At 39.7% G+C, this 22,640-nt stretch overlaps 1 protein-coding gene across 2 annotated transcripts in view; it reads right to left on the bottom strand.

Annotated features, from left to right (window-relative positions):
• The window catches only part of Neil3 (nei like DNA glycosylase 3), a 44,439-nt gene that overhangs the window by 4,179 nt on the left and 17,620 nt on the right, over positions 1-22,640 (bottom strand). Inside the window, exons 3-8 of one of the 2 annotated variants that reach the window (XM_050147303.1) lie at positions 15,920-16,054; positions 14,684-14,897; positions 13,272-13,346; positions 11,615-11,781; positions 6,647-6,816; positions 4,818-5,238 (exon numbers count right to left, since the gene is read on the bottom strand). In XM_050147303.1, the coding sequence (XP_050003260.1) occupies positions 4,818-5,238; positions 6,647-6,816; positions 11,615-11,781; positions 13,272-13,346; positions 14,684-14,897; positions 15,920-16,054 (1,182 nt within the window). The remainder of the gene's footprint in view (positions 1-4,817; positions 5,239-6,646; positions 6,817-11,614; positions 11,782-13,271; positions 13,347-14,683; positions 14,898-15,919; positions 16,055-22,640) is intronic. The other variant, XM_050147305.1, reaches the window with a different exon arrangement.

Below are 22,640 nucleotides of genomic sequence, written 5' to 3'. Positions count from 1 at the left end.
CCCACACCAGAAGAAGAAGAAGAAAACAGTTTTATGCATGACTTCTAAAGTGCTGCCTTTGGTAGTACTTAGTTCAACCTTTCCTAATTCACTTGCCTTATGTGTTAACCCAAATTTCACAGACCTTACTAAGAAGAACTTTCAATTTTTTTCTATGAAGCTTTTCTGGGGTAGAAAAGTGGGAGATGGGACTCAAGAGACTGCAGGCCTGCCTCTTCTTCATTTTGTCTTCCATGATGTCTTCTCTGGCATAAAGCTGGTTGTACGTTGTTCTAGTTGTTCTATCCTTGGTAGCCAGAATGTGGCCCAATAACTAGAACCTTTAGGATCACCCAGAAACTCCTCAGACACAGGGAGCTAATCGCCCCTCCTCCAAGTCCCCTTTGGATCAGCATCTGCTTGCTAACAAGAGTCCCAGGTGATTCATAGGCAGATTAAGTTGTGAAGTGTGGAGCTAATGGAACCAAGCTACTCCTGCCACCTGCGATCACATCAGCTCTAAATATGCACAAGCTATCCTGTTTTATGATAGAAAACATTATCCGGGCTAATTAAGTATTCAGCTTAATCGAGGATATCTTGGTTCCTCTTTGTTTCTATCATTATTTAAAAACTTTCCAAAGAGAGCAGAGCCTTTTCCTAGGTAAATTTGGCATAACGGACAGCTGAAGGTATTGTGGTGATTAGGCTCATCTTTTGAATATTGATTTATAAGTGGCATAGTGATATTTAGACCAACTTAGCAAACCCTTTTCAGACATGTATGCCAAGCTTGTGAGTCTCTGTGGCAACGATTCAATTTTGTGGGTTTTTTTTTTTTAACACAAAAATAACTAAACAGGTGTTTGTTGAATCTGGCCTTCCTGGCTGTAGTGTACTGGAATAGGCATCAATGGGATCATGGACAATGCTTGAGGCATAACAAGTTCTCCAAAAATAATAGAAATGCATAAAACATATGGGTTGCATCCTAATAGCTTAAAAATAAAGAAATCAGAGATCAAAAAAAAATCCCTGAGATGGAAATCTGTTCTATTAGCAATCATTAATTTAAATTATTGATTTTTATAGATTGAATGGTTTATTATAACAAAAATACTTCGTGGAAGTAAGTTTTTTACTAGTCAGTCCAAATGGATGTAGATTTGACAATCCAAGATTATTTCAAATATTAAAGTAAGCAGAAATTAAATGAGTGAGGCGAGTAGGAACTCCAAGAGGTGAGAGAGACAAGCGCAGGGCTTCCAACTATTGATGGGAACAGACATGGGGAAACAGGGAGGATATCAACAGGGCCCTTTACTCTCCCATGCGGGCCTTTGTGTGATATTCCGGCGAGAACACACTCTTTTTCTGAAAATGTATCACTATGTTTTCTTTGTGTTTACAGTACCTGGATCAAAGATTTAAAACTGGTTTTTAGAAGCTATTGTTAACTGCTTTAAAAAATCGTTCAATTATCTGATTTATCATCTGGCAACTGGATAACATGCAAGTATATTTAGAGATCAATCCGAAAATAGGCCTTATCAACATAGCATGCGATGTAACGGCAAAGAGATTGCTAATTGAGGGAACAAAAGTCAAATTAATTACCCTATGATTATTAAAGAAAATAGGCTGGCTATAAATTCTGAGTGGACCACCTGTTTTTAACAGGGCTTTGTGGTGAGCCTCTGTGAGGCATCGTGTCCATGAGAGGAACCACTCTAGCTGCCAGACGAGGAGAAAAATGAAATAAATGACAGTAATTTGCAATTTATTCCTTGTAAAGTAGCTGGGTGCAGAAGGGCTGCTGGGAGAATTCATTTCATCACTTGACATTTATTCTGCTAGTTGATCATGATTGATTGTAAAGTTTCTTCCTGATTTATTCTCTTCAACACATACAGATACACACACACAACTGTAGAGTTTCTTCCAGATGTTCTTCTCTTCAGAATACACACACACACACACTGTAGTTTCTTCCTGATGTTCAGTAAACACACACACACTCACACACACACACACACACACACACACACACACACACACTCTAGAGTTTCTTCCTNACACACACACACACACACACACACACACTCTAGAGTTTCTTCCTGATGTTCTTCTCTTCAGAATACACACACACACACACACACACACACACACACTGTAGAGTTTCTTCCTGATGTTCAGTAAACACACACACAGTTATAACATTTCTAGGCAATGCTGTGCACTGTGATTAATCGTATGATTCTACTGTTAATAGTTTATGAAGAAATCATTTAAATTTAAGTTTTCATTAATTTTTTAATCCTTAATTCATGAATAAAATCGTGGGTTTTTTTGTTTGCTTGCATGAAAAAAATAAAAAAAATATGCCAGGATATTTCATCTGGGTACAATCAATGGCACACTATTTTAAAGCAATCACCTCCACTTCCTTCCAGTTACACCACTGAAAAGCAAAACTGCCTAAAAGCTATTTTCTTCTCCAGGACCGCCTCCCAACTCAGACTGTAGCTCCTTCCTGATTTTCATCATGAGGCATCAATGAGGGTTAGAAAAAAAAAGATGCATTTAGCTACTCAGTTAAAAGTTCAGGCCTCCGTAGCTTAATTCTAATATAACAGGAGCATCAGATAAATGATTATGGGCAAAATATTTTGAAATAATCAGCTTCGGGTCAATCAACAGGATTAACTCATGGTAGAAGATATTGAGGTAGGATAAGAAGGTGGAGACAAATGCATATACTGGGAAAAAACTGTCTGGGAATTGTTATGAAATAAGCCTCAAGGATTCCCAGAGTTTAGATTAGGAGTTTCCAACAGGTGGTTCATCATGCCACCCCCAGAGGTAGAACCCCCGCATCAATAAAGCACAGGTAAAGGAACAGCGACAAATCCAAATTCCCCAGAGATTACTTCAGATTCCACAGTAACTGTCTGCCATTGGTAAGAGAAGACATTTACAGGAAGAAAATACATTATTTGCTTTCTTTACTCTTCATTTAAAATGTTACAAAGGGTCAGTGAGATCGCTCCGTGGGCGAAGGTGCTCAATGCCAGCCTAAAGACCCAGCATGCTTCCTGGAACCTACAGGGTGGAAGGAGAGAACAGACTCCGGCAAACTGTCTTCTCACCGCCACACATCACGCTGCCCCAAATACATTAACAATGTTTTAAAAATTAAAATGCTATGTATAAGTATAGCAACTGATTCGTGATGAATCAATTTGAAAGAAAAAAATGGTGGACAGGTAGTTTTCTGATAGCTGCTTATCTGGCTGTTGTTGGGGCATATTATTTTAAGGTGCGTGATTTTGTTTGAGCTGCGTTTGTTTAACTCTACGAAGCTGTGATTCTTTGCCTGTCTAAAATACCTGATGATCTAATAAGGAGCAGTACAGCCAATAATGAGGCAGGAGCAAGGATAGGTGGGGCTGGCAGGCAGAGAGGATAAGTAGAAGGAGAAAGCTGGAGAAGAGCGAGAGAACAAGGGGAGAGGGACATCAGGAACCAGCCACCCAGCCACCCAGCCACCCAGCCACCCAGCTACCGAGTAAGAGTGAAAGTAAGATACACAGAAGGAAGAAAAGGAAAAAAGCCCAGAGAAAACAGGTAGGGAGATAATTTAAGAAAAGCTGGCCGAAAAGAAGCCGAGCTAAGGCCGGGCGATCATAAGTGAGAATAAGCTTCCATGAGATTTATTTGGGAGCTGGGTGGCATCCCCCCCCCCCACCCCCAGACCACACCAAAGAGCAAACAACAGCCAACCACAGGCTGTGATAGAAAGGTGAGGGAATGAGGTCAGTCAGGGCGGTCTACAGCTCAGCTAACAATCTTCCGGCCATGTTGCTGGTAGTTTCAGGAAACACATCTGGTATGTGCAGAACTTAAGAGGAAATGTAATTTCATTTCAGATACAAAAACAGCATGGATGCTCTTGGGGAAATTTTGGTTAAAATAGGAGAAAAAAAATTCCACATGGCTAAAGATATAGCTACTTTCTTTAACACAAATGCAACCGTGGGTATCTCAGTTTCCCTATTTTAAAACAGAGGACGCACACTAAACTTTTATATATACTGGTTTTCCTCAGAGCTTTGCTTTATCGGGAAGAAATGCTTGGGCCCCACAGACACACTGTTACCCACGATGCTCTGACTTTTCCATAATGAAGCAGTGACATGTATGCAGTAGAAGCGAGAGCTCAAATTTGGGTTTCTACTCAGGCTGGTGGCATGGAGGCTAATAATCTCTCCCAATGATTGACAAGCTCTACCTCCCAATCAGGCACACGGCATGAGGGAGAGAACTGGGACCGTTCAGGGTCGTGTATGGTTAGACTGATGGGAAGGTTAGGGGAAGGGAATGCATTTTCAACTCATGACAAATTTACTGGGATACAACTACCTTGGAAACCAAGGAATATCTATATATCAGATATCAGCCGATACCTGGTACGATCGTGGGTGTTTTAAATAGTTTTTTGTATTTTCTGATATTTTCCAAATATGTCATATTGAACATATGGTTATAATCTGGAAATGATGGAAAAAAAAATACTTGGAGTTGCAGGGAAATCTGTCCCCTTTCTTCCCTTTACTAACATCAATTAGCTAGAGAAAGAAAAGCAGGCAAATTACTATAATGATTTTTCAGTGCTGATGTTACGAAGAGCAATTGAACTTTCTTAGCAATGGATGGATTTTCTGCCATCCTAGAACATGATGCAATACAAATGCCTTACTGATCTTAAAAATGCTTAGAACAATAGCAACAAAAACTTAATGCCAGTACTGTAAAGACCCAAGTTAGAAATATCATACCTGTTAGAAAGTCCAGGGCTGTAACGTGTGAGGTCTGCTCCTGAAGAGTGAGTGGTTTTCAATTTTTTATGTGCTGAACTAAATAATTTAGGCTGGGCACAAACTATAGGCGATATGTTTACCTTGTTGGCTGGCTGAATGATAGAGTTTGTTCCTTCGGTGGAGGGGTGCTGTAGATCACTAAAACATATGTCTACAGGAGGAAAGTTTCGAAATCCCCTGCCTGTTATCTGGTTTGGGCTTTTCTTTCTGACCGAAGTCCTGGATTTATTACTGAAATCAGTCAGGACAAGGGTCGTACTTCCAAATACAGTTTTCCTGTTGATCTTCACTTCTTTGTGTGTATTCTCAAAGTTATTACAAGGGTACTTCACTAAGTTGCTAAAGTCAACGGAATTCTCTCCATTCCTGAGCACCGAATCTGGAAAAAAGAGATAAGGAATTCTGCAGTATTCCTAGAAATACAATATACTGGCTATTTGAAATAGCGTTGATTTAAACTTTTAGTTCATTACACTACGCAAATATGCACAACTGTGTTGCCAAGCTCACTTGAACAAGTTATAGCGAGTTAGCTTCTGCTTAGGTAATATATTATCAACAACCTATAAAAACCAAAAGATGGAGTTAGCAAAGATATGTGTTTACTTTTGTATGTTTAAATATCCAACGATTGATTATTCAGCTATCAATTTTGTTAGTATTAGTCAAAGTAATAAGCATTTATAATTAAGAATGATGTCCCATAGGGCTTCAGTTCTGCAGCTAGAGACTAATGTATAGGCAGGAATATTTATAGGATTGACAGGACCAAATGAAGTTTACTTATGATTAGTAAAGAAGAATTATAGACACTTGATGTTGATGATAATATGCTTCAACAAATACCCTACAATTTTAGAATCAACATCATGATATGATCTATATTGTGCTTAAGGTACACATCTTCATATTAACAAGAAATAGTTGATTAGACAGATGAAGGCATTTCAGAATGTACAAAATTAAGACTGGTTTTCCCGGCTTCTTTCTCTCTTGGGTGACTGAAACTGAAGGAGGTGCAGTCCCTCCTGGGACTTAGCAAAGCTGTCTGAGGGGAGATGCCTGCCTCACAGGCCCAGGGAACAAAAAACAATACAGCCGCTACCACAATGCAGGGGTCCTGAAGTCAAGAACGAACTTTCTCATCTCTAATTGGAGAAAGAAATAACACTTGGGGAACACAATGGGAGCCGCATCAGCGAGATGGCTCTTAATCACAGGTTTCCTCGGAGGTTTTACATTCTCTGAACGCTTGAGATTGGGAGTTCTAAAGAGTTATTTTGAAGGATTTCAATGAAATCAGTACAATTGTCTGGGTAAAGATTTTAATAACAAGGGGTAGGAAGGAGAAAGAAGGGAAAAAATTCAGCATTTTTCAATTCCACCTGCAAAGATATTCTTACAGAATTCCTCCCTTTCAATTTATGAACCACTTGGACTGAATAACAAACTGGAAAGTTGCTGAAATCTGCATAAAACAAAGCTTTATTGAATAATTCATTAGAAACAGTAGAGAACAGATGTGATCATCTCAGTGCTTGAGATACAAAGGCACATACTGTTTTAGGAAAAGCATCTTTCCCCTTTCTGTCTTCTTTTTTTTTTTTAATATTTTCCACAGACTATGAGTTCAGTTTACATAAAAAAGGCTGGCAATTCCCCTAACCATCTGAGGAAGAAAGCACTATAGTTGGTTGTGGAATTAAAGGTGGAGCAAAACATATACCTGACTCTACGGTAAATGCTCTTACACATCTTATAAACTCAGACTCAAATGTCACTCTTACCAACAGGCCTTGCGGTCAAGCAAGCATCACAGGACAGAGCGGAGGGTTTGTTTATGAGCGTGCAGACTGCACAGGACCACTCCTCTTCGCATTTCCGAGCCACTGAGTCCATCAGGCAATCGTTTCTCCTGGAAGTCCAGCTGCTTACAGCTTTGTTGGTTGGCAGTTGGCTGTAAGATAATTATTTAAATCAATCATTTATATTCTTAATGCTTTATTATACATTCTGGAGATTGTAGAAACTATTGTAGAAACACTGATACCCCCAATTCCATTTATTATTATTCAGAAGTCATTAGCGGTAGATACGAAAACTGTATCCTAAGCCCCACTGACTGCTGCTAAATTAAGAAATAAGCCTTTTATAGAGAATAAAAGTACTGTGTTAAAAAAACACCAAACAAACCAAAAGCATTTGCTCTAACCAGCAGGAAGTATTTTTGCAAATATTTTAAATACTACTTTTCAAAAGCAAATATTATTTATTCAATTAAGTCAGAAAAAGAAAAGGTTAGGCTTAAAATAGAACATTGGAAAAATGAAATAGAGGACAGACACTTGAAAGAGAGCAAGAAGTAAACAGGAGGGTTAGGAGGGAGAAATAGGAAGGGAGAAATGACATAATTACACTATAATCCCCAAAACAACCTAGAAAAATGTAATTACACTAAAATCTCAAAAACAAAAACGAAAAAATAAAAAAAGAGGAAATGAGAAAACTTTACATGATTTCATGTTTCCAGAAAAGAAAACTCTAGAAATTCTAGATTTTTTCAATAGTATTTGCTAAGCAACAAATTGATTGCTTAATCCATAATGCTGAAAAAAAGTGTTAGTTCTCACAAAGCCCTTTTACATCTACTAAGTCATCCCTCTTAGATTTGTAGCTATTAGGTTGAGAAACAAACAGCCGAGATTAGCCCGATTTTCAGTGATGAATGTAAATCACGATCTCTACCTGGAATCTACTGGCCATGACTGACAAGAAAGCGCCCTTCTAAAGCTTTAGTGCAGTTCCTGTCCTGGGTCCCCTGCAGTTAAACAGAGCCTTAGCGGTGCCCCTGATCCCAAGAAGAGCTCCTTCAGAAAAGCCTACGCAGCTTCATTTCCTTCAGAGCCCAGGTTCCCCGACTCTCAAAGGTAGCCTTGACTTCTGTAAAGTCTTGCTCCTTATACACAAACACACCAGCCCTGGCATCCAGGCTTGATTGCTAAAATGATGAATAGCGCAAGGAAACCTGAAAGGAAGACACATCTCATTACAATTTCTTTATCTTTACCTTGACTTCTAACACTTTGCATCTCATCTGCGTATGGAATGCTAAACCATTTGTGCCTCTGACCTAGCTCCTGGTCACGACTTACTCTGAAAGGCAGAAGGCTGCATTTATTCCTAGTGGAACACAATTTAAGGGACCTTCAGAGTCTCCGTGTGCCTCGAAGCCTGAACTATTGTCATCTCCTTTTGTAATCGTAAGAGGATGTACACAGTTTCACCTAGAGGCTTTTGGATCCCTCTTTGCTGTTGTTGTTCTTCCATTTCTTAGTCACCCAGTAATAAGTTTTCCCCAGTCTTGGCATGGCTATGTAATAGGAGTTCACCCTTAACATGCTGTAGTAGGCTGAAGAAGGGCTCTCCGAAGACACCAGGCCATATCAGGGAACTGAAAATGTTGATTTATAAGGAGTCTTTGCAGATGAAATTCAGGATACTGACCTAGGAAGAACTGTCCTTAGGAGAGGGGAAAGGCAGACTTCATACACAGAGAAAAGGGCAGAGGCAAAGACTCTATACAGTGGCACAGCATTTGTCAAGGGGTGCTGGCAGTCACTAGAGGCTCAGGGAAGCAAGGGGTGGATCATCCCCGAGGACCTTCCAAAGGAATACACATCTGTCGGCACTTTATTTTGGTCTGATGAAATGACTCAAAGTTTTGGCATCCCAACTTGAGTGGATAAATTTCTCCTGCTTTTATGCTGAAAGTGTGGTACTTTGTCATAAAACCCAAATGACAGTGGTACAAACACAGTCCACGCATAGTCTGTAACTCCCCTACTTTGTTTCATAAGGGTATTAGCACTTTCTCAACGTAACTAGACAAAACTCTAGACTTCATCTGAACACGCCCTTACATCTTATACCCAGTCCATCAGCAAATTCTAAGCTTGATGCTCTGCAGCTCGGTATGTCTCTCTGACAGCAGAAGGCAGAGAAGGCAGGGGATAGAAGCATTAAGACGAATTGCCTGCTGGAGGCACCCTGACAGTACTAGCTATCTGGGTCAACCTGCACTTCCAGTCCTCAGGCTCTGGTTCCTAGAGCTTTTCAGCCAAGCCTACAAACTATCCCAATGGTCATTTGACCATATGATCCCTTTAGCCTATATTTTGTCATGGCAACTACAATCAAACTCTCTTCCCCAAAGAAGTTTATTGTATCAAGACTAAGTCACCATAGGGTTTCTTCGCATCTTCCAAATGCCCTCAAGTTGTCCCACCCTCCTGGCAGGTGAGGCCCACAGGAAGAACTTGCTTGTAAATCGCACTACTTTCTCAGTAACCTGCAGCCAATTACAAGCACTTTCTATCCTACATGGTTAGACCTGTGGATATATCCGAAACACCCAAGACTGGTGTGGTGAGTCTCCAAATAAGCTAGACATTTCCTCCCCGTCTTCCCCACATTCTGGTTCCCTTCTAGGACATTCTAGAATCCCTACTTCCGTCTACACGAAGCTTAGGAATATGACCTTGTTCTCACTTATAAGTGGCTATTGGGTGTAAAATAAAGGATAACCATGCTACAATTCATACACCCAGAGAAGGTAAGTAACAAGGAGAACCCAAGAGGGAAGTGCTTGGATCTCCCTGAGAAGGGAAATTAGAATAGATTTTGAGGGTAGACTGGAAGCAGGTGGGGATGGGAACAGGGGGATCAGGTGGAGGCGATGGATGGGGAGAACATTGGAGAAAGGGGGCATTTTAGAATGAGCTAATAACCCTGTACGATGGAAACTCCCAGGAATCTATGAGGGTGACCATAGCAAAGACTCCTAGCAAAAGGGAATACAGAGCTTGAACTCCTCTAACTTGGCCAGACTTCCAGTGGAGGGATTGTGACAGTAACCTAGCCACATAACTTTTGACCTACAATTTGTACTGCCTACAGATGTGCTAGAATAAAGGTGGCACAGAAATTGTGGAGATGGCCAATCAATGACTGGTCCAGTCTGAGACCCATGCCACAAAATAAGCCCATTCTTGACACTGCCGGGATCACCAGAACCCAGAGGCTGATATCCCAGAGACTTAGGATAGAAACCACTACGACTGGAGAAAAAAAAAAAAAAGGTCAATGTAATGATGCCCAGTGATACTTTGCTATACTCCAGTTATCACCAGAGAGGCTTCATCCAGCAACTGGTGAAGCAGATGTAAAGAACCTCAGCCAAATATTAGGCAGAACTTGGGGAATCCTGTTGAAGAGATGAAAGAAGGATTGTAGAAGGCAGAGGTCTCAAGGACACCACAAGAAGCCCTACAGAATCCTCTACCCTGGGCTCCTAGGGGCTAACAGAGACTGCACTGATAACCAGGCAGGCAGCATGAGACTGACCTAGGCACGTGGCATATTTGTTGCAGCTGTGAAGTTTGATCTTGTGGAACTCCTAGCAGTGTGAGCAGGGGCTGTCCCTGACTCTTTGTTGGCTTTTGTGAGCCTACTCCTCATACTGGGTTGCCTTGGGCAGCCTATTTGGGGAGGTGCCTAGTCTTACCACAATTCGATGTGCCAGGTTTGCTTGATAGCCATGGGAGGCCTGTCCTTTTCTAAACAGAAATTGAGAAGGTGCCAATGGGGGAATTACACTGCCCACGATACTTCTAATACAGCTGTGCCTACAAGAAAATCTAAATCCCTTTCAGGACCTCTATTAGTCTTTAAATCTCACCTCCAAGCGCTTTGGAATTGACAAATATCTTGCTTATATGATTATTATTTATTGAATCCTTGCAAGAACAAAGGAAAACTTTCAAAAACCCGGAAGAAGCTACAGATTCTAGAAAAACACAGAATATTAGTCCTTTATCCAACAGACAAATTCAGGGAAGGTCTTCTATGAGATAGTTACAGTGTTAAATGTAGGGAGTCAAATAAATATATAAGTGTATCATGAAAAGAAAAATCAGAAACCCATACAACAAATACAACTAGCTGTCTGAAGATATTTCCTGTCTGTGACAATAAACTAGGCCGGCAGGAGGGGGATATAATACTTGGGAGGCAGAGTGGGAGTTCTATAGAAATAGAACACAGAGGGGGAAAAAGCAAGTGGATGTGGATCTATTTATGAAAACAAGTCGTGCCGCTAAGCTCGTCACAAAGTAAAGGCTCATCCTCCTCCTCGGGTGTGGCAGAGCTCAGCAATGCAGGCTTTCTTCCCACTCCCAATCACATCATATTGTTTGCCCCCTCTCAAAAGGAATAGGTCACCAGAGCTAGGTCTCAGTTCATTTCTGTATCTATTCTCAGTGAGCGGAACATTTTCGGCTTCACCTAACATGGTGGTAACCATCTTGTTATGTGGCCCATGAAATGGCCTTGCTGGACAGTCTCCTGCCACTTCACTCAAAAATTTTCCTTATTCTATCCCAGCTTTCCCAAAGTCAAAGCTTCTAATAGTTGGTTTTGAGTTTTTTTTTTTTTTTTTTTTTTTTTTGGCATCGTTCTTCACAATTAGAGCTATTACAATTCATATTAACTTTTAACCAGAACAAACGGTTCTGGTTCTAGTTCCAGTGAGTTGATTCTGGCCCGACGAGCATGTTCGCCCATTCCTCTGCAGTGGTTTTTCATGAGTGTTTTCAAGCTCTTTGTTCTGTGGTAACTACAAGCTACGTTAGCCTGGCACTCCTTCACTTGCGTGTTTATCAGCTATTCAGAAAGATAATCTAAATCAGATATCTTACCGTAGCTGAACGTGCTGAGGGTCTTCTTTCTGACAGTGAGGACAGACATATGCCACCCTGCTGTTCTCCCCTAAGCGACACACAGTAATTTTGCAGTGGCATTGACCACAGGTAGGGCGTTTATAAACCTTGTAGTGGTTAGAAATGGCAGATCCTGCTTTACGGCACTAAGAAAGAAAATAAATAAAATTATCACGTTATGCTCAAGACTGTTGTTACGGGGGACAAAGATATAGTCAGGAAATTAAGTCATCTCTGCAAATGTCAGAAATTTGTACGCAGTTCCACATAATAGTTTTTCATCAAAGTAAAAGGTATTGACAAAATTTAGTAATGTCTATCAAATAAGATTTGTGTGAAATAATTGAGTCATTATGTTTTAACTTATTAGTATTCCAAACTGGTCTCGGCTTTATCCTCTTATCTAAATGATATATAAAAGTTCTATATTTTAAAATGTCTTTTATGCTTTTAAGGCTTTCTTAATTAAACATAATTACATGGTTGTAAGAAAAGGGCTAGATTAGCTTCAAATCTGATTGCTTTTAGAACAAGGAAGCTACTCACTCAGTTTCAACGGCAAAAACGTTATTTTTAGGAAATAAAATTTAACGAGAGCATTTTCTTTGTTGGCCTGATAAAGGACTTTTTTTTTTCTTTAACTCTAAAGATTTGCTAGAAAAGAAAATAAAAACTCAAATACTGTCCTCACAGAGAATATGTTCTATTTTGGTATAAGTTTCATTTCAAAAGACATTTTGATTTTTCTGCCATAGTTTTATTCTATATACATGTGTTTCAAGTACCTACAAAGAGAATATTTTCTGTTTCTACCAGGAGTATGAAAATGTAAAAACTCAGAAACATTACTGTATATGGGCTGAAACTACACAAACAACATATATTAATTTAGCAAGGTACGCGAATGCCCAATTTGCTGTGGGTAAAATGGACTGTTTTCTATAGTCATTTTTCTCTGGAAGAATAAATGGGCCTAGGTCACTATAAAATTGCCGTTGTTACAGAAGGTAGCCATGTACTGTAAGAGGTTCATTAACACTTTATGTCAATTAATAAAGACCATTATAATACCGTAATCACGAGCATAGTGAAAACACATGTATTAAATTGTGGTGGTAAAACAGGCTTAGTTATCATCCATTGTTTAAAAGATAAAGCATTTTTACTGAGGTCTACGTGAACATCATACAACTTGCTAATACATCAATTGAGTACTTATATCATCCTTAGAATAGTTTTTGTTGTACATACAGAAATATAATCTCAAATTACAGATTAAAAAACCCCAAGTACTAAATATTATCTAAATAACCTAAACTCTGTATAATCATTGGCAAAACTTGAACAAACCCAAGTCTATTTATCAAGTATGAAGTCTGCCTAAATGCTTGGTGTTTATATGCCCAAATATAAAAAGAATTCAAGTAAACTACTAGCATAACTTAATATAAATATAACTAAATACATTCATAGTGAGGTGAGTTAAGACCTAAAATTTAAGGCACTAATTGCCACTCTTGCTCCCTGAATCTCTGCACTCTTACCACTAGAGGGCTACCTGTGGCCTTAACACCCTGGTAGCATCAAGAGAGAAAACTACAGGCATTAAGATGTGGTTGAAAATATTCTTTCTCACCTTATAAAAGAGAATGCTGAACTCACGGACCATCTTCACAAGGTGACGGAGCTGATCCTCTGACAACTGACACACCTTCATGGGAAAACATTTCATAATTTCTTCACAACTGTAACTTTAAAATTCATGTACATTCTCTTTATTACTCTCTCTTACGCACTCCAATGTTGGGGATCAAAACCAGGGTTTCTACACTTTAGACAAGCCATCTCCCATGCCCTTGGTTGGTCCTTTGCTAGAAAACATCTCCTTAGAAACCTAAGTGATTCTTCAAAAGCTCATTTTTGTCAAGACCTTATCTGTTCTAAGTGTGAAAAAGCATAGCCTAACTTCAAATCATCATTAACTGGTTTGCTTTAAATTTTAATTACCAACGATTTGGATTTTACCAAAACCAGCGGGAATCTATAGGCACAAAACAAATACGGACTAATGTAAAAAACAATTTATGTAACAAGCTTGCTCTACTTTGTAGAAATAGTTGATGCAGTTAAAATTTAGTTAGTAGTAACAAACCCAGGAAAGAGCCTTAAGTGCCAACTTCTTCCCTAGAAGAAAACATGGGGATGGATGCTGCCACTCCAGTCTGTTCCCTCTCAGACCCTAATTAGTTAATCACTATTCTCAGTACGGCTCTCTCTACTCATTCTGTCTCCTAGAAAAATGAGAGTTCCGGTCTCTCCAGTAGGAGAACAAACAACAAACCAAATCCGTTCCGTGTCCTGGTATCCTACTCTAGAGGTCTAATGAGTTTCCCTTCAGGCCTATCTAAACTAAATGAACGAGGGCTGGGAATTTTGTTTTTTTTGCCCTCCGCTCCTTCATTCTTTAGTCCCCGCTACCTGAGTTTCATCTTTATCGTTCACCAAAAGTCTTTGTCTGTTACTCGCAACTATAAATGTGAATTCATACATGTGTTGTAGAAAATATATTTCATATGCCAGATAGAAAAAAAAATAAACAGTAAGCCTAATTCATCTATTCATACATTCCACAAATATCTTTCTAAAGCTAGGCACTGTGCTATTTCAGTATTTCAGTGGAACATCACTGCAGAGAAGACACTTGCCCTCCTCATAGGTGACATTCCAGTTGGAAGAGATACTGTTTTTGTTGTTGTTGTTTAAAACAGTAAGTGTAATGAGTAAAATATCTTTGAAAGTAAAACTAGTACAAGGTATAAGGAAAATAAAATCAAAGCAAGCTAAGGACTCCTGAGGGTAGCAACTAAGACCTGCAGTTCTCACAGGAAGTCAGAGATGGCCACACCAAGAAGCTGACCCTTAAAGCCAAGACCTAAAAAATGCCTGGAGTATGTAGAGAATATGTTGCTACACCACAGATTTCTGTTTCTCGTTGGGTCCTTACGGCATTTAAAAACAAGCTCAAAACGAATTTGACAATACTTATACTTTAACAGCTGGATGGAGACCGCTGTCAAAGAGAGCTTCGTTCTTGATGATGTTCCCGACACCAGGCAGAACTCTCTGATCTAGGATCACATCACACAGCATCCGATCTCTCTGCTTTTTCACTTCACTTTCTGCTCTTGAGAAACTGAATTTTGGTGAACACACATCCAGTTCTTCCATCGTTCTTACTCTTTGTTGGCTTTCCATTGAATTTCTATAGAACCAAGTATATAACACATTAAGCATAGGTCTGCTTTGTAAGTTTAGGGTGGGCTTTGATATAAATACAAGCACTTTATATAATCTATGGCATGTGAGTTCTTTGGATGAACAGTTGTTGGAATATATTGCTAGTTGGTTAGAGGTCACAGACACCATAAGCCTAGCAGGTTTTTCCCTAAGCTTTGGCAATGTGGAAGTCCCTCAGCAACCAGCAAAGCTTCCTGCTCTTTACCTGCCCTTATCTGGAGAATGTCCTTGAGCCTACAAGACAAACCTTATCTGAAAAGTCTCTCCAAATCAGATGCCTGTCTCTAAACAAGATGCATGATTCATCTTTAGCCTGATCCTTGGCACAGATCCCTGCTAAAAAGGCTTGTGCTAAGGAGCTCTGCTATTATAAGACCCTACTGCCACAGACTAAGCCTTGTGATAGGAGCGTGCCACTTCATGCAAATTAGGGTTTGTCCCCAGGTTCCCCAATCCTATATATTATACTCTGGAACAACTTTGAGCTGATTCACTGAAAATCTGTTTCCTGGAGGGCTATCTTTGTTAACGCTCATGGGATGTGTACACAACTTTCTGTCATCCCTTCTGTCTCTTTTCCCTTTCAACCTGGTAGACAAAATGCAAGAGGGCAAGAGGGCCCCCACAAACAGTGACGACCCTAATAATAATATTTGACGCTTCCTTTACAATAACATTTTATTGATTATAAATTTTTTTGTTAAGTAACACGTGTGATGTTGAAACCAAGCTACAAATACCAGCTATGCTGTTATGCAGCTAAAGTACTAAGTACCCTTCTCAGAATCTTCCTCTATTAATATTCATCCTCTGTGCAGTAATTTTAGTATCTCTGCTAGTTCTTCTCTCATCTAACCCCCCCCCCCCACACACACAAGTGTAGGGGCATGGCAAGTTCAGTTGAAGAACAAGAAACAAAAACAACTCCTTGTCCTGGTATTTCAATTTTAGTTTCTATTAAATAGTTAATTTTTTTTTTTTATTTACCTGAGTTCTACTGAAGAGTCAAAGAAACAGATCAAGTCACTGGTGAGCTGTACTTGGAAAGCCGGAGAAACTCCACCTCTATTTTCACACTCACGTGGGTTAATCAAGACAGACCCATTCATCCCGAAATGAATCCTGAAATAGAGTCAACCCGTTTTTTGAGTAACAGAAGCATATCATGTGTCACGCTATTTACCTTTTAAAATTATAAGCAAACTAATGCCACACAGGGTAGTTACTGTTAAAGAGGAGGAAGAAGAGACGGCTACAACGCTAAAATCGCTTCCTGGAGAAACTGGAAGGCCCCAACACTTAGCCCTCGAGTCAGATAAAATATCTTTGTTCAAATAGTCTAACATCATTCCATACTTATTCAAAAGCATAAGCCAAAAAAAATGATTATGGCTTGTTTATATATTCTACAAAGCCACTAACATTCAGAATCCTTAGTTTAGTCACAGAGAATTAGAAGTTTGTAAAACATGATCTACAGTTTAATACATGTGTCTCTTCCCCACTGTTTGAGCTAAGCATTTTACATACACATACACAGATAGATAGATAGATAGATAGATAGATAGATAGATAGATAGATAGAGATAGATAGATGATAGATAGAGATAGATAGATGATAGATAGATACATAGATACATAGATATAGATAGATAGATAGATAGATAGATAGATAGATAGATAGATAGATACCTGTGATAGACAAAGATGGAGAGAGGACAAGTTAAAACTTGGTGCAATTCTTTTCATTTTCATTTACTTTTATACATATTGGGAAGAAGGGATTTATAAATATTTACAGTTAACTTCAAAGCTACAATGGACTGATGAAAAATTCATAACCTTTCAGATTTTGTAGAACTGATTAGCATGTCCAGTTAAAAAGAAATGATTTTGTGGGACCTCCGATGAAGATCAGAAATTATCCTCAAGATGAAATACTGCACTCTGCCTTTCAGATCTGTTTCCTTATGGCTTTGTTGAGTTAATAAATATGGTTCTCCTGGCAGCAAACGTTACTGCTCTTTGCTTCTAATTCCACAGCACCGCGTTACAGTATTGGACAAGGTTAACAAGTCTAACTTTTAAAATGTGGGTTTTAAACTCTGTGTGCCCTACTATCAATCATAAATGAATTTTACATGCCCCATAGTTCTTGACAGGAAAAATGTGTGCCTGTAAGTACTTCATAATTTAGCTTATGGAGGTTCAGCCTCAGTGAAAGGTGTACAACTGTCATGCCCAGAAGCCATCATATCTAAAATCTTTTCAGCTGCATGGCTCATAAAGTGGATTCTAAATCACTTTCCATAATGAAACCACATCCACATCAAAAACCTCAAAGGTTAAGAGCCATGTCAAAAGCAGGAGTAGCCCCAGTAAGAACTACAAAGAAAGCAGGTGCACTTCTGTCTTGCAAACACGTTCCACTTAGGGGCAAGATACACATAAAAGTGCTTTATCTTGTATTAATTTGCATTTATACCATTAAATAGCTAACTATTGTGATGACTGAGCTCCAATCAAAGAATAAATGCCTCTGCATTGTTACTTACCTTTTAGAAGAGGAATAAATCGCTTCATGAAAATCTTCGAGGCACAGCAAGCACCCATGTTGTTAAAGCAACGGACACTGAGGTTTTATGGCTCATGGGGCCATATTACATTCAGAAAAGAGGTTTTAAGAGGAAGCCACCATTAACAAAATAGGTAAGTAGAAAAGCTAAATTTTGCAGGAAAGTTTTAAATGTCATGTGTGGAGTATTGTGATGGTTTATAATCCCTGCCTGATGGAGGAGCTGGGTATGAAAAAGGATGCACCAGGCCAGGAGACTGAAAAGGCCTGTCTTTTAAATCGCTGAAGCATCCTAATGAAACCCTGTCTGCTTCTGGAACACTTTTCTGACATGAAGCAGAAGAACTGAGTGAATGGAAGAAAACACTGCCTCTCTCTGCAGACAGGAAACCTCCTCTGCCCAAGCAGCATGTTTGGCCCTAGTTTACAAGATTTAAAAGCCTTAATGGGATAAGATAGGAAACCCTTTGCTCCGAGGGGAAGGAGGGCTCTAAAGTGCACTTGCTGTTAAGGAAGAGTGAGGTGGAGACAAAAGCTATCATAGTTCCCCTGAAGTGAACCAGCAAGCTAATGTTGGCACAGAATCCAGAAGAGAATGTTCCTTCTCCTTCAGGAAGAGAAAGGGGCAAATCTGGGCCCCAAGAACACCCACAGAAGCCATGAGAGAGACTGCCTGCCAAGGCCAGGAGAAAAGCTGCCACCTGTGGTTCGCACAAAGCCCTGTTGTGAAGAAACCTCGCCTCCATCGTTCTTAGAAGACTTCCATAGGGTAACTTCAACAGTGGTCTACTGCTAGGGAAGGGAGAGTAGGAACCTGTGGCATGAATTTCCAGGGTTGGCTGAAAGCTAGAAATGGGGCAGAAACAAGGAGAAACCATCACCATCACCCATGCAGCAATGATGAGAGCTGGATCATTTCCTTTTCTTATTTTCTCAAATGTTCAAAATTAATTATTAATGTTTAAAATGTTTGCAGAAAGGGAGAAAAGTTTGCAAGACATGTAAAGACCCAGAAAACAAAACTAGAATGAAGAATGGCAGGGCCCGGTGTGGTGGCACAGACCTTTAACCCTAACATTTGGGAGGCAGATACAGGCGGATCTCTACATTGAGGCTAGGCTGGTCTACACAGTGAGTTCCAGAACAGCCAGGGCTACACAGCGAGACTAGTCTCAAGATAATAACAACAACACAACAGCTGGAGGAAAAGAATGAAACAACTCACCTACCTTCACAAGAACAGGTAGAAGGAAGCACAGAAGTCACTCCACAGATAGGCAGGAGCAGCCAGAAAGCAGTCTTATAGGTATGGAAGCTCCGTGATGTAAGCAATACCCCCCCACACACACACACCACACACACAACCTTAGCCCACGACCTGAGTGCACAATATGGAAACAGACCCCAAGAGACCCCCTGCGTGACTAACTGTCCATCCCTGGAAGTGACCAGAATCTAAATGGTCCCTGGTCCTGCCAGAGTGTATGGAAGTGCTGGAATGCAGGAAATAAACATTGCGGTTGTATATAGCAGGTAGTTATGCTATTCAATTCTGAAGTTTAAGCTCAGACCCTGGCATATTCTGGTTTTATCCCTGAGCTACAAACCAGCCTTTCTTTCTTTCTTTCTTTCTTTCTTTCTTTCTTTCTTTCTTTCTTTCTTTCTTTCTTTCTTTCTCTCTCTCTTTCTCTTCCTTCCTTCCTTCCTTCCTTCCTTTGTTCCTTCCTTCTTTCCTTCCTTTCTTTTTGAGACTTCACTTGTTCAGACTATCTACTATCTTAGCGCTTTTGATTCCCCTGCCTCAGCCTTCTGAGTGGCTAGGATCACAGGCATAAGCCAGAAGGTCCAGTTACGAGAGTGTTTTTGTTTCTAGAATACTGCTGATCACTTTTTAGCATGTGATAGGACCTTGTAGGCCTCCGACAGTAGCCTGAAGGTTTCAGCCTCTTTGTTTGGCAGGTTCTTGTTGGGGTGCCGGCTTGCAATACACCTCATTAATTTCCTTGAAGTAAGTAAGCATTTGACCTCACACCTTGCAAATGGTAATAATTTACCAGTGTAGTAGAGGGGACTAGGTGGATTGATGATGTAATCTGCAGCTCAGTGTGATGAAGCCTGGCAGCTGATGAAGTCACCAAGGCCCAGGACAGAAGCTGACTGTTGTAGGTATTCTGAGGGGTGGAGCCTGATGGGCAACTATCTCTAGGAGCAGGGCTAACACCGATGTCACAAAGAACCCTTTCAGAGGTAGAGCCCATTTCACAGCCTGCAGCTACTGCTTAGCCCAGACTAGCACCCCCCACAAGGACAGGAGGTAAAAAGAAGGGAGGAATACATTTTCCCAGGGTTCCCTGGGAAGTCCAAGTGGGCATAGAAGGACAGATGGATTGGGTCAGTAAATGGCAGGGGCCTTCACTCTCTCCTGGTCTCTCCTCTAAGAATAGAACTGCCCCCTTTTCCCCATCAGCCTCAGCTTCCCTAGATTTGTGAACACAATCAATGTTAGGGGAGCAGGGGTGGGAGTAGAAGGATGCGGATATGCTTACTGCCTGCCCAGGTCCATCTATCTCAGTGCATCTCACGAGCAGCCTTTAGTCCTACAGGAAGAGGACCTGGAGGGAAGGTGCTCGCCCCAAGCCCCGAGAGGGGTATTAGAAGGAAAGACCCTTCCTTACTAGATGGGCTTTCAGAGGACACTGGACCTGCCTCATGTTGTTCTTCCAGCAGATCTGTAAGGAGCTGGAGTTCTGAAGTTACTAAAGCAGTGGAAAGCAACCACAACCCACCAAACCCAATGAACACTTAACTACTTACTAGATTCACCCTAAAGTCTCAACAGAAAAGTCATTTCCATTTCTAAGCTTAAATATTTATGTAAGGCTCTTCTAGACATTTTATCTAAGATTTTATACATATGTGTATATTCATATATACAACATAATACAATGAATATTGATATGGGATTCTCCTCTGTATGCTACAAATACATTTATTATCACTGGTTAATAAAAAAAGCTTCTTTGGCCTGTGGCAGAGCAGAACAGAGCTAGGTGAGAAAACTAAACTGAATGCTGGGAGAAAGAAACTGGAGTCAGAGACACCATGTAGTCACTGCAGGAGATGGATGCCAGAATCTTACCAGGTCATGGTAAAATACAAAATAATAGAAATGGGGTAATTTAAGATGTAAGAGCTAGCTAGGGATATGCCTAAGCTATTGGCCATGCAATGTTGTAATTAATAGTGTTTCTATGTGATTATTTTGGGTCTGAGCAGCTGGGAACAAACAAGCAGGCTCCATCTACAGCATATATATACTTATACATGTTTATGAGATACACAAAAATTAAAAGATTGAATATCTACTATGATATAGGTGTCAAACAGTAATTTTAATTAAAAAGAATAATTAAAACACTAATAGTTATTTTGTTATATAATACTCATTGACATATTAAATTAAGACACCTGAATAAATGAGAAATTTTAAGATATAAAACTAAAAAACATCAGAGATAAGGAGTCTCCTCAATGAGCAGATCAAGAAACCGCACTTGTAAATGAATGTAAACATTGAGTAATAGAAATAAAACAAAGGGGAAAGGCAAAGATTTAGACATACTTTAAGACAAAAATATTATTTACTGCTATATTTTCTCTGTTTACTCTTCTTTTTCCCTGCAGATTCAAATTTCTACCAGCTATTTATCCCATATGTGAGACAGACAGACCTTTCAACATTGTGCGTCTGCTGTTGTTGGCGTCTCAGAGCTTTTGTTCACTTGTTTCTTTCAAGTCTTTATCATCCCTTCATTTTCAATACATATTTTTAGTGACTTTAGAATTCTCAGTCGAGAGGTTTATTGTTCTGGCAATTTGGAGGCCTCCCTGCTGACTTCTGTCTTGCAGAGTTTCTGATGAACAGCCCAGTGTATTTTTCAACTTCGTTTCTTCATATGTCTCCTTTAATCTAGTTGTTTCCAGGATTTCGCTCCATTCTTGGCTTTTAGCACAATGAGTAGGTATGTGTGAGGGATATTTGTTTTTATTTGAGGTTCTTTGAGCTTTCTGCTACATAAGGTTTGCCAAGGAAAATTCCTATATAACCCTATTAAAATGTCTCTTTGTTCATTGGGTTGCAGTTACAAGTAGTTGTTTTAGAACCTCTGATTTATCCTAAATCCTCACTCACTCTGTGAAACACTTCTGTCTTTGCTAATTTTTGTGTTGTTGCGCTGAGACACCCTAACAAGGAAAGAAGGGTTGGTTTTGACTCAAACATCAAAGGGATATACTTATATATTCCTATCATGGCAGTATGTACCCCTATCACGGCAGTATACAGCCCATCAAAGCACTATATGCACCTATCATAGCAGTATATATCCCTATCAAGGCAGTATACACCCCTATCAAGGCAGTATTTACCTCTATCAAAGCAGTATATACCCCTATCAAGGCAGTATATATCCCTATGGAGGCAATGTATATCCCTATAGAGGCTGTCTGGGCTTGAAAACTCTGGTTACAAGTTTCTCTGCCATAAAGAAGAAGAAAGCCATTTGTGTTCTCCTCAGCTATATTCCACCACCCCCCTTTTTATGCAGTCCAATACCCTGGCTGTTTTTGGGTTGAGTTTTCATAGTTCAAACAACTTTATCAAGCTACTCTTTACAGGTATGGCTAGAGGCTAATGTAATCTAGATAATTCTTCACAGCTATGCCCCAGAGGCTTATCTTCTAGATGATTCTAGATCGGGTCAAGTTGACAGTCAGTATTAAGTATCATATTAGTTGTTACATTCTTTCAAGTCATTTGCTTTGATTTCTCTTTTCTCCAAACACAATATGCAAGTTAGTGCATCAGAACAAACCTACATAAAAATCAGAAAGGACAGAGATATTAACAGTTCTTAATTGTTGTAAGACAGTATTACCATAAGGTCACAAATAACCAGTAAAGTATATAAGAACATACAACTTTAGGACAACATCTTGCATAAAAACAAACACATTCTCAGTAAAAGACTTATCTAGACAGATGCAGAAAGGATAACCACCCATCATAACAAAGTAGAGGGTATGGTAAGAATACAAGAATCACTCAAAATTAAATCTAAATAATTCACCATG

Source organism: Alexandromys fortis, unplaced genomic scaffold (genome assembly GCF_014885135.2).
Source record: "Alexandromys fortis isolate MF-2015 unplaced genomic scaffold, M_Fortis_MF-2015_v1.1 scaffold_32, whole genome shotgun sequence".
Lineage (NCBI taxonomy): Eukaryota > Metazoa > Chordata > Mammalia > Rodentia > Cricetidae > Alexandromys > Alexandromys fortis.
The sequence above is the reverse complement of the archived record's forward strand: the minus strand, read 5'-3'. Positions and strand labels throughout refer to the sequence as shown.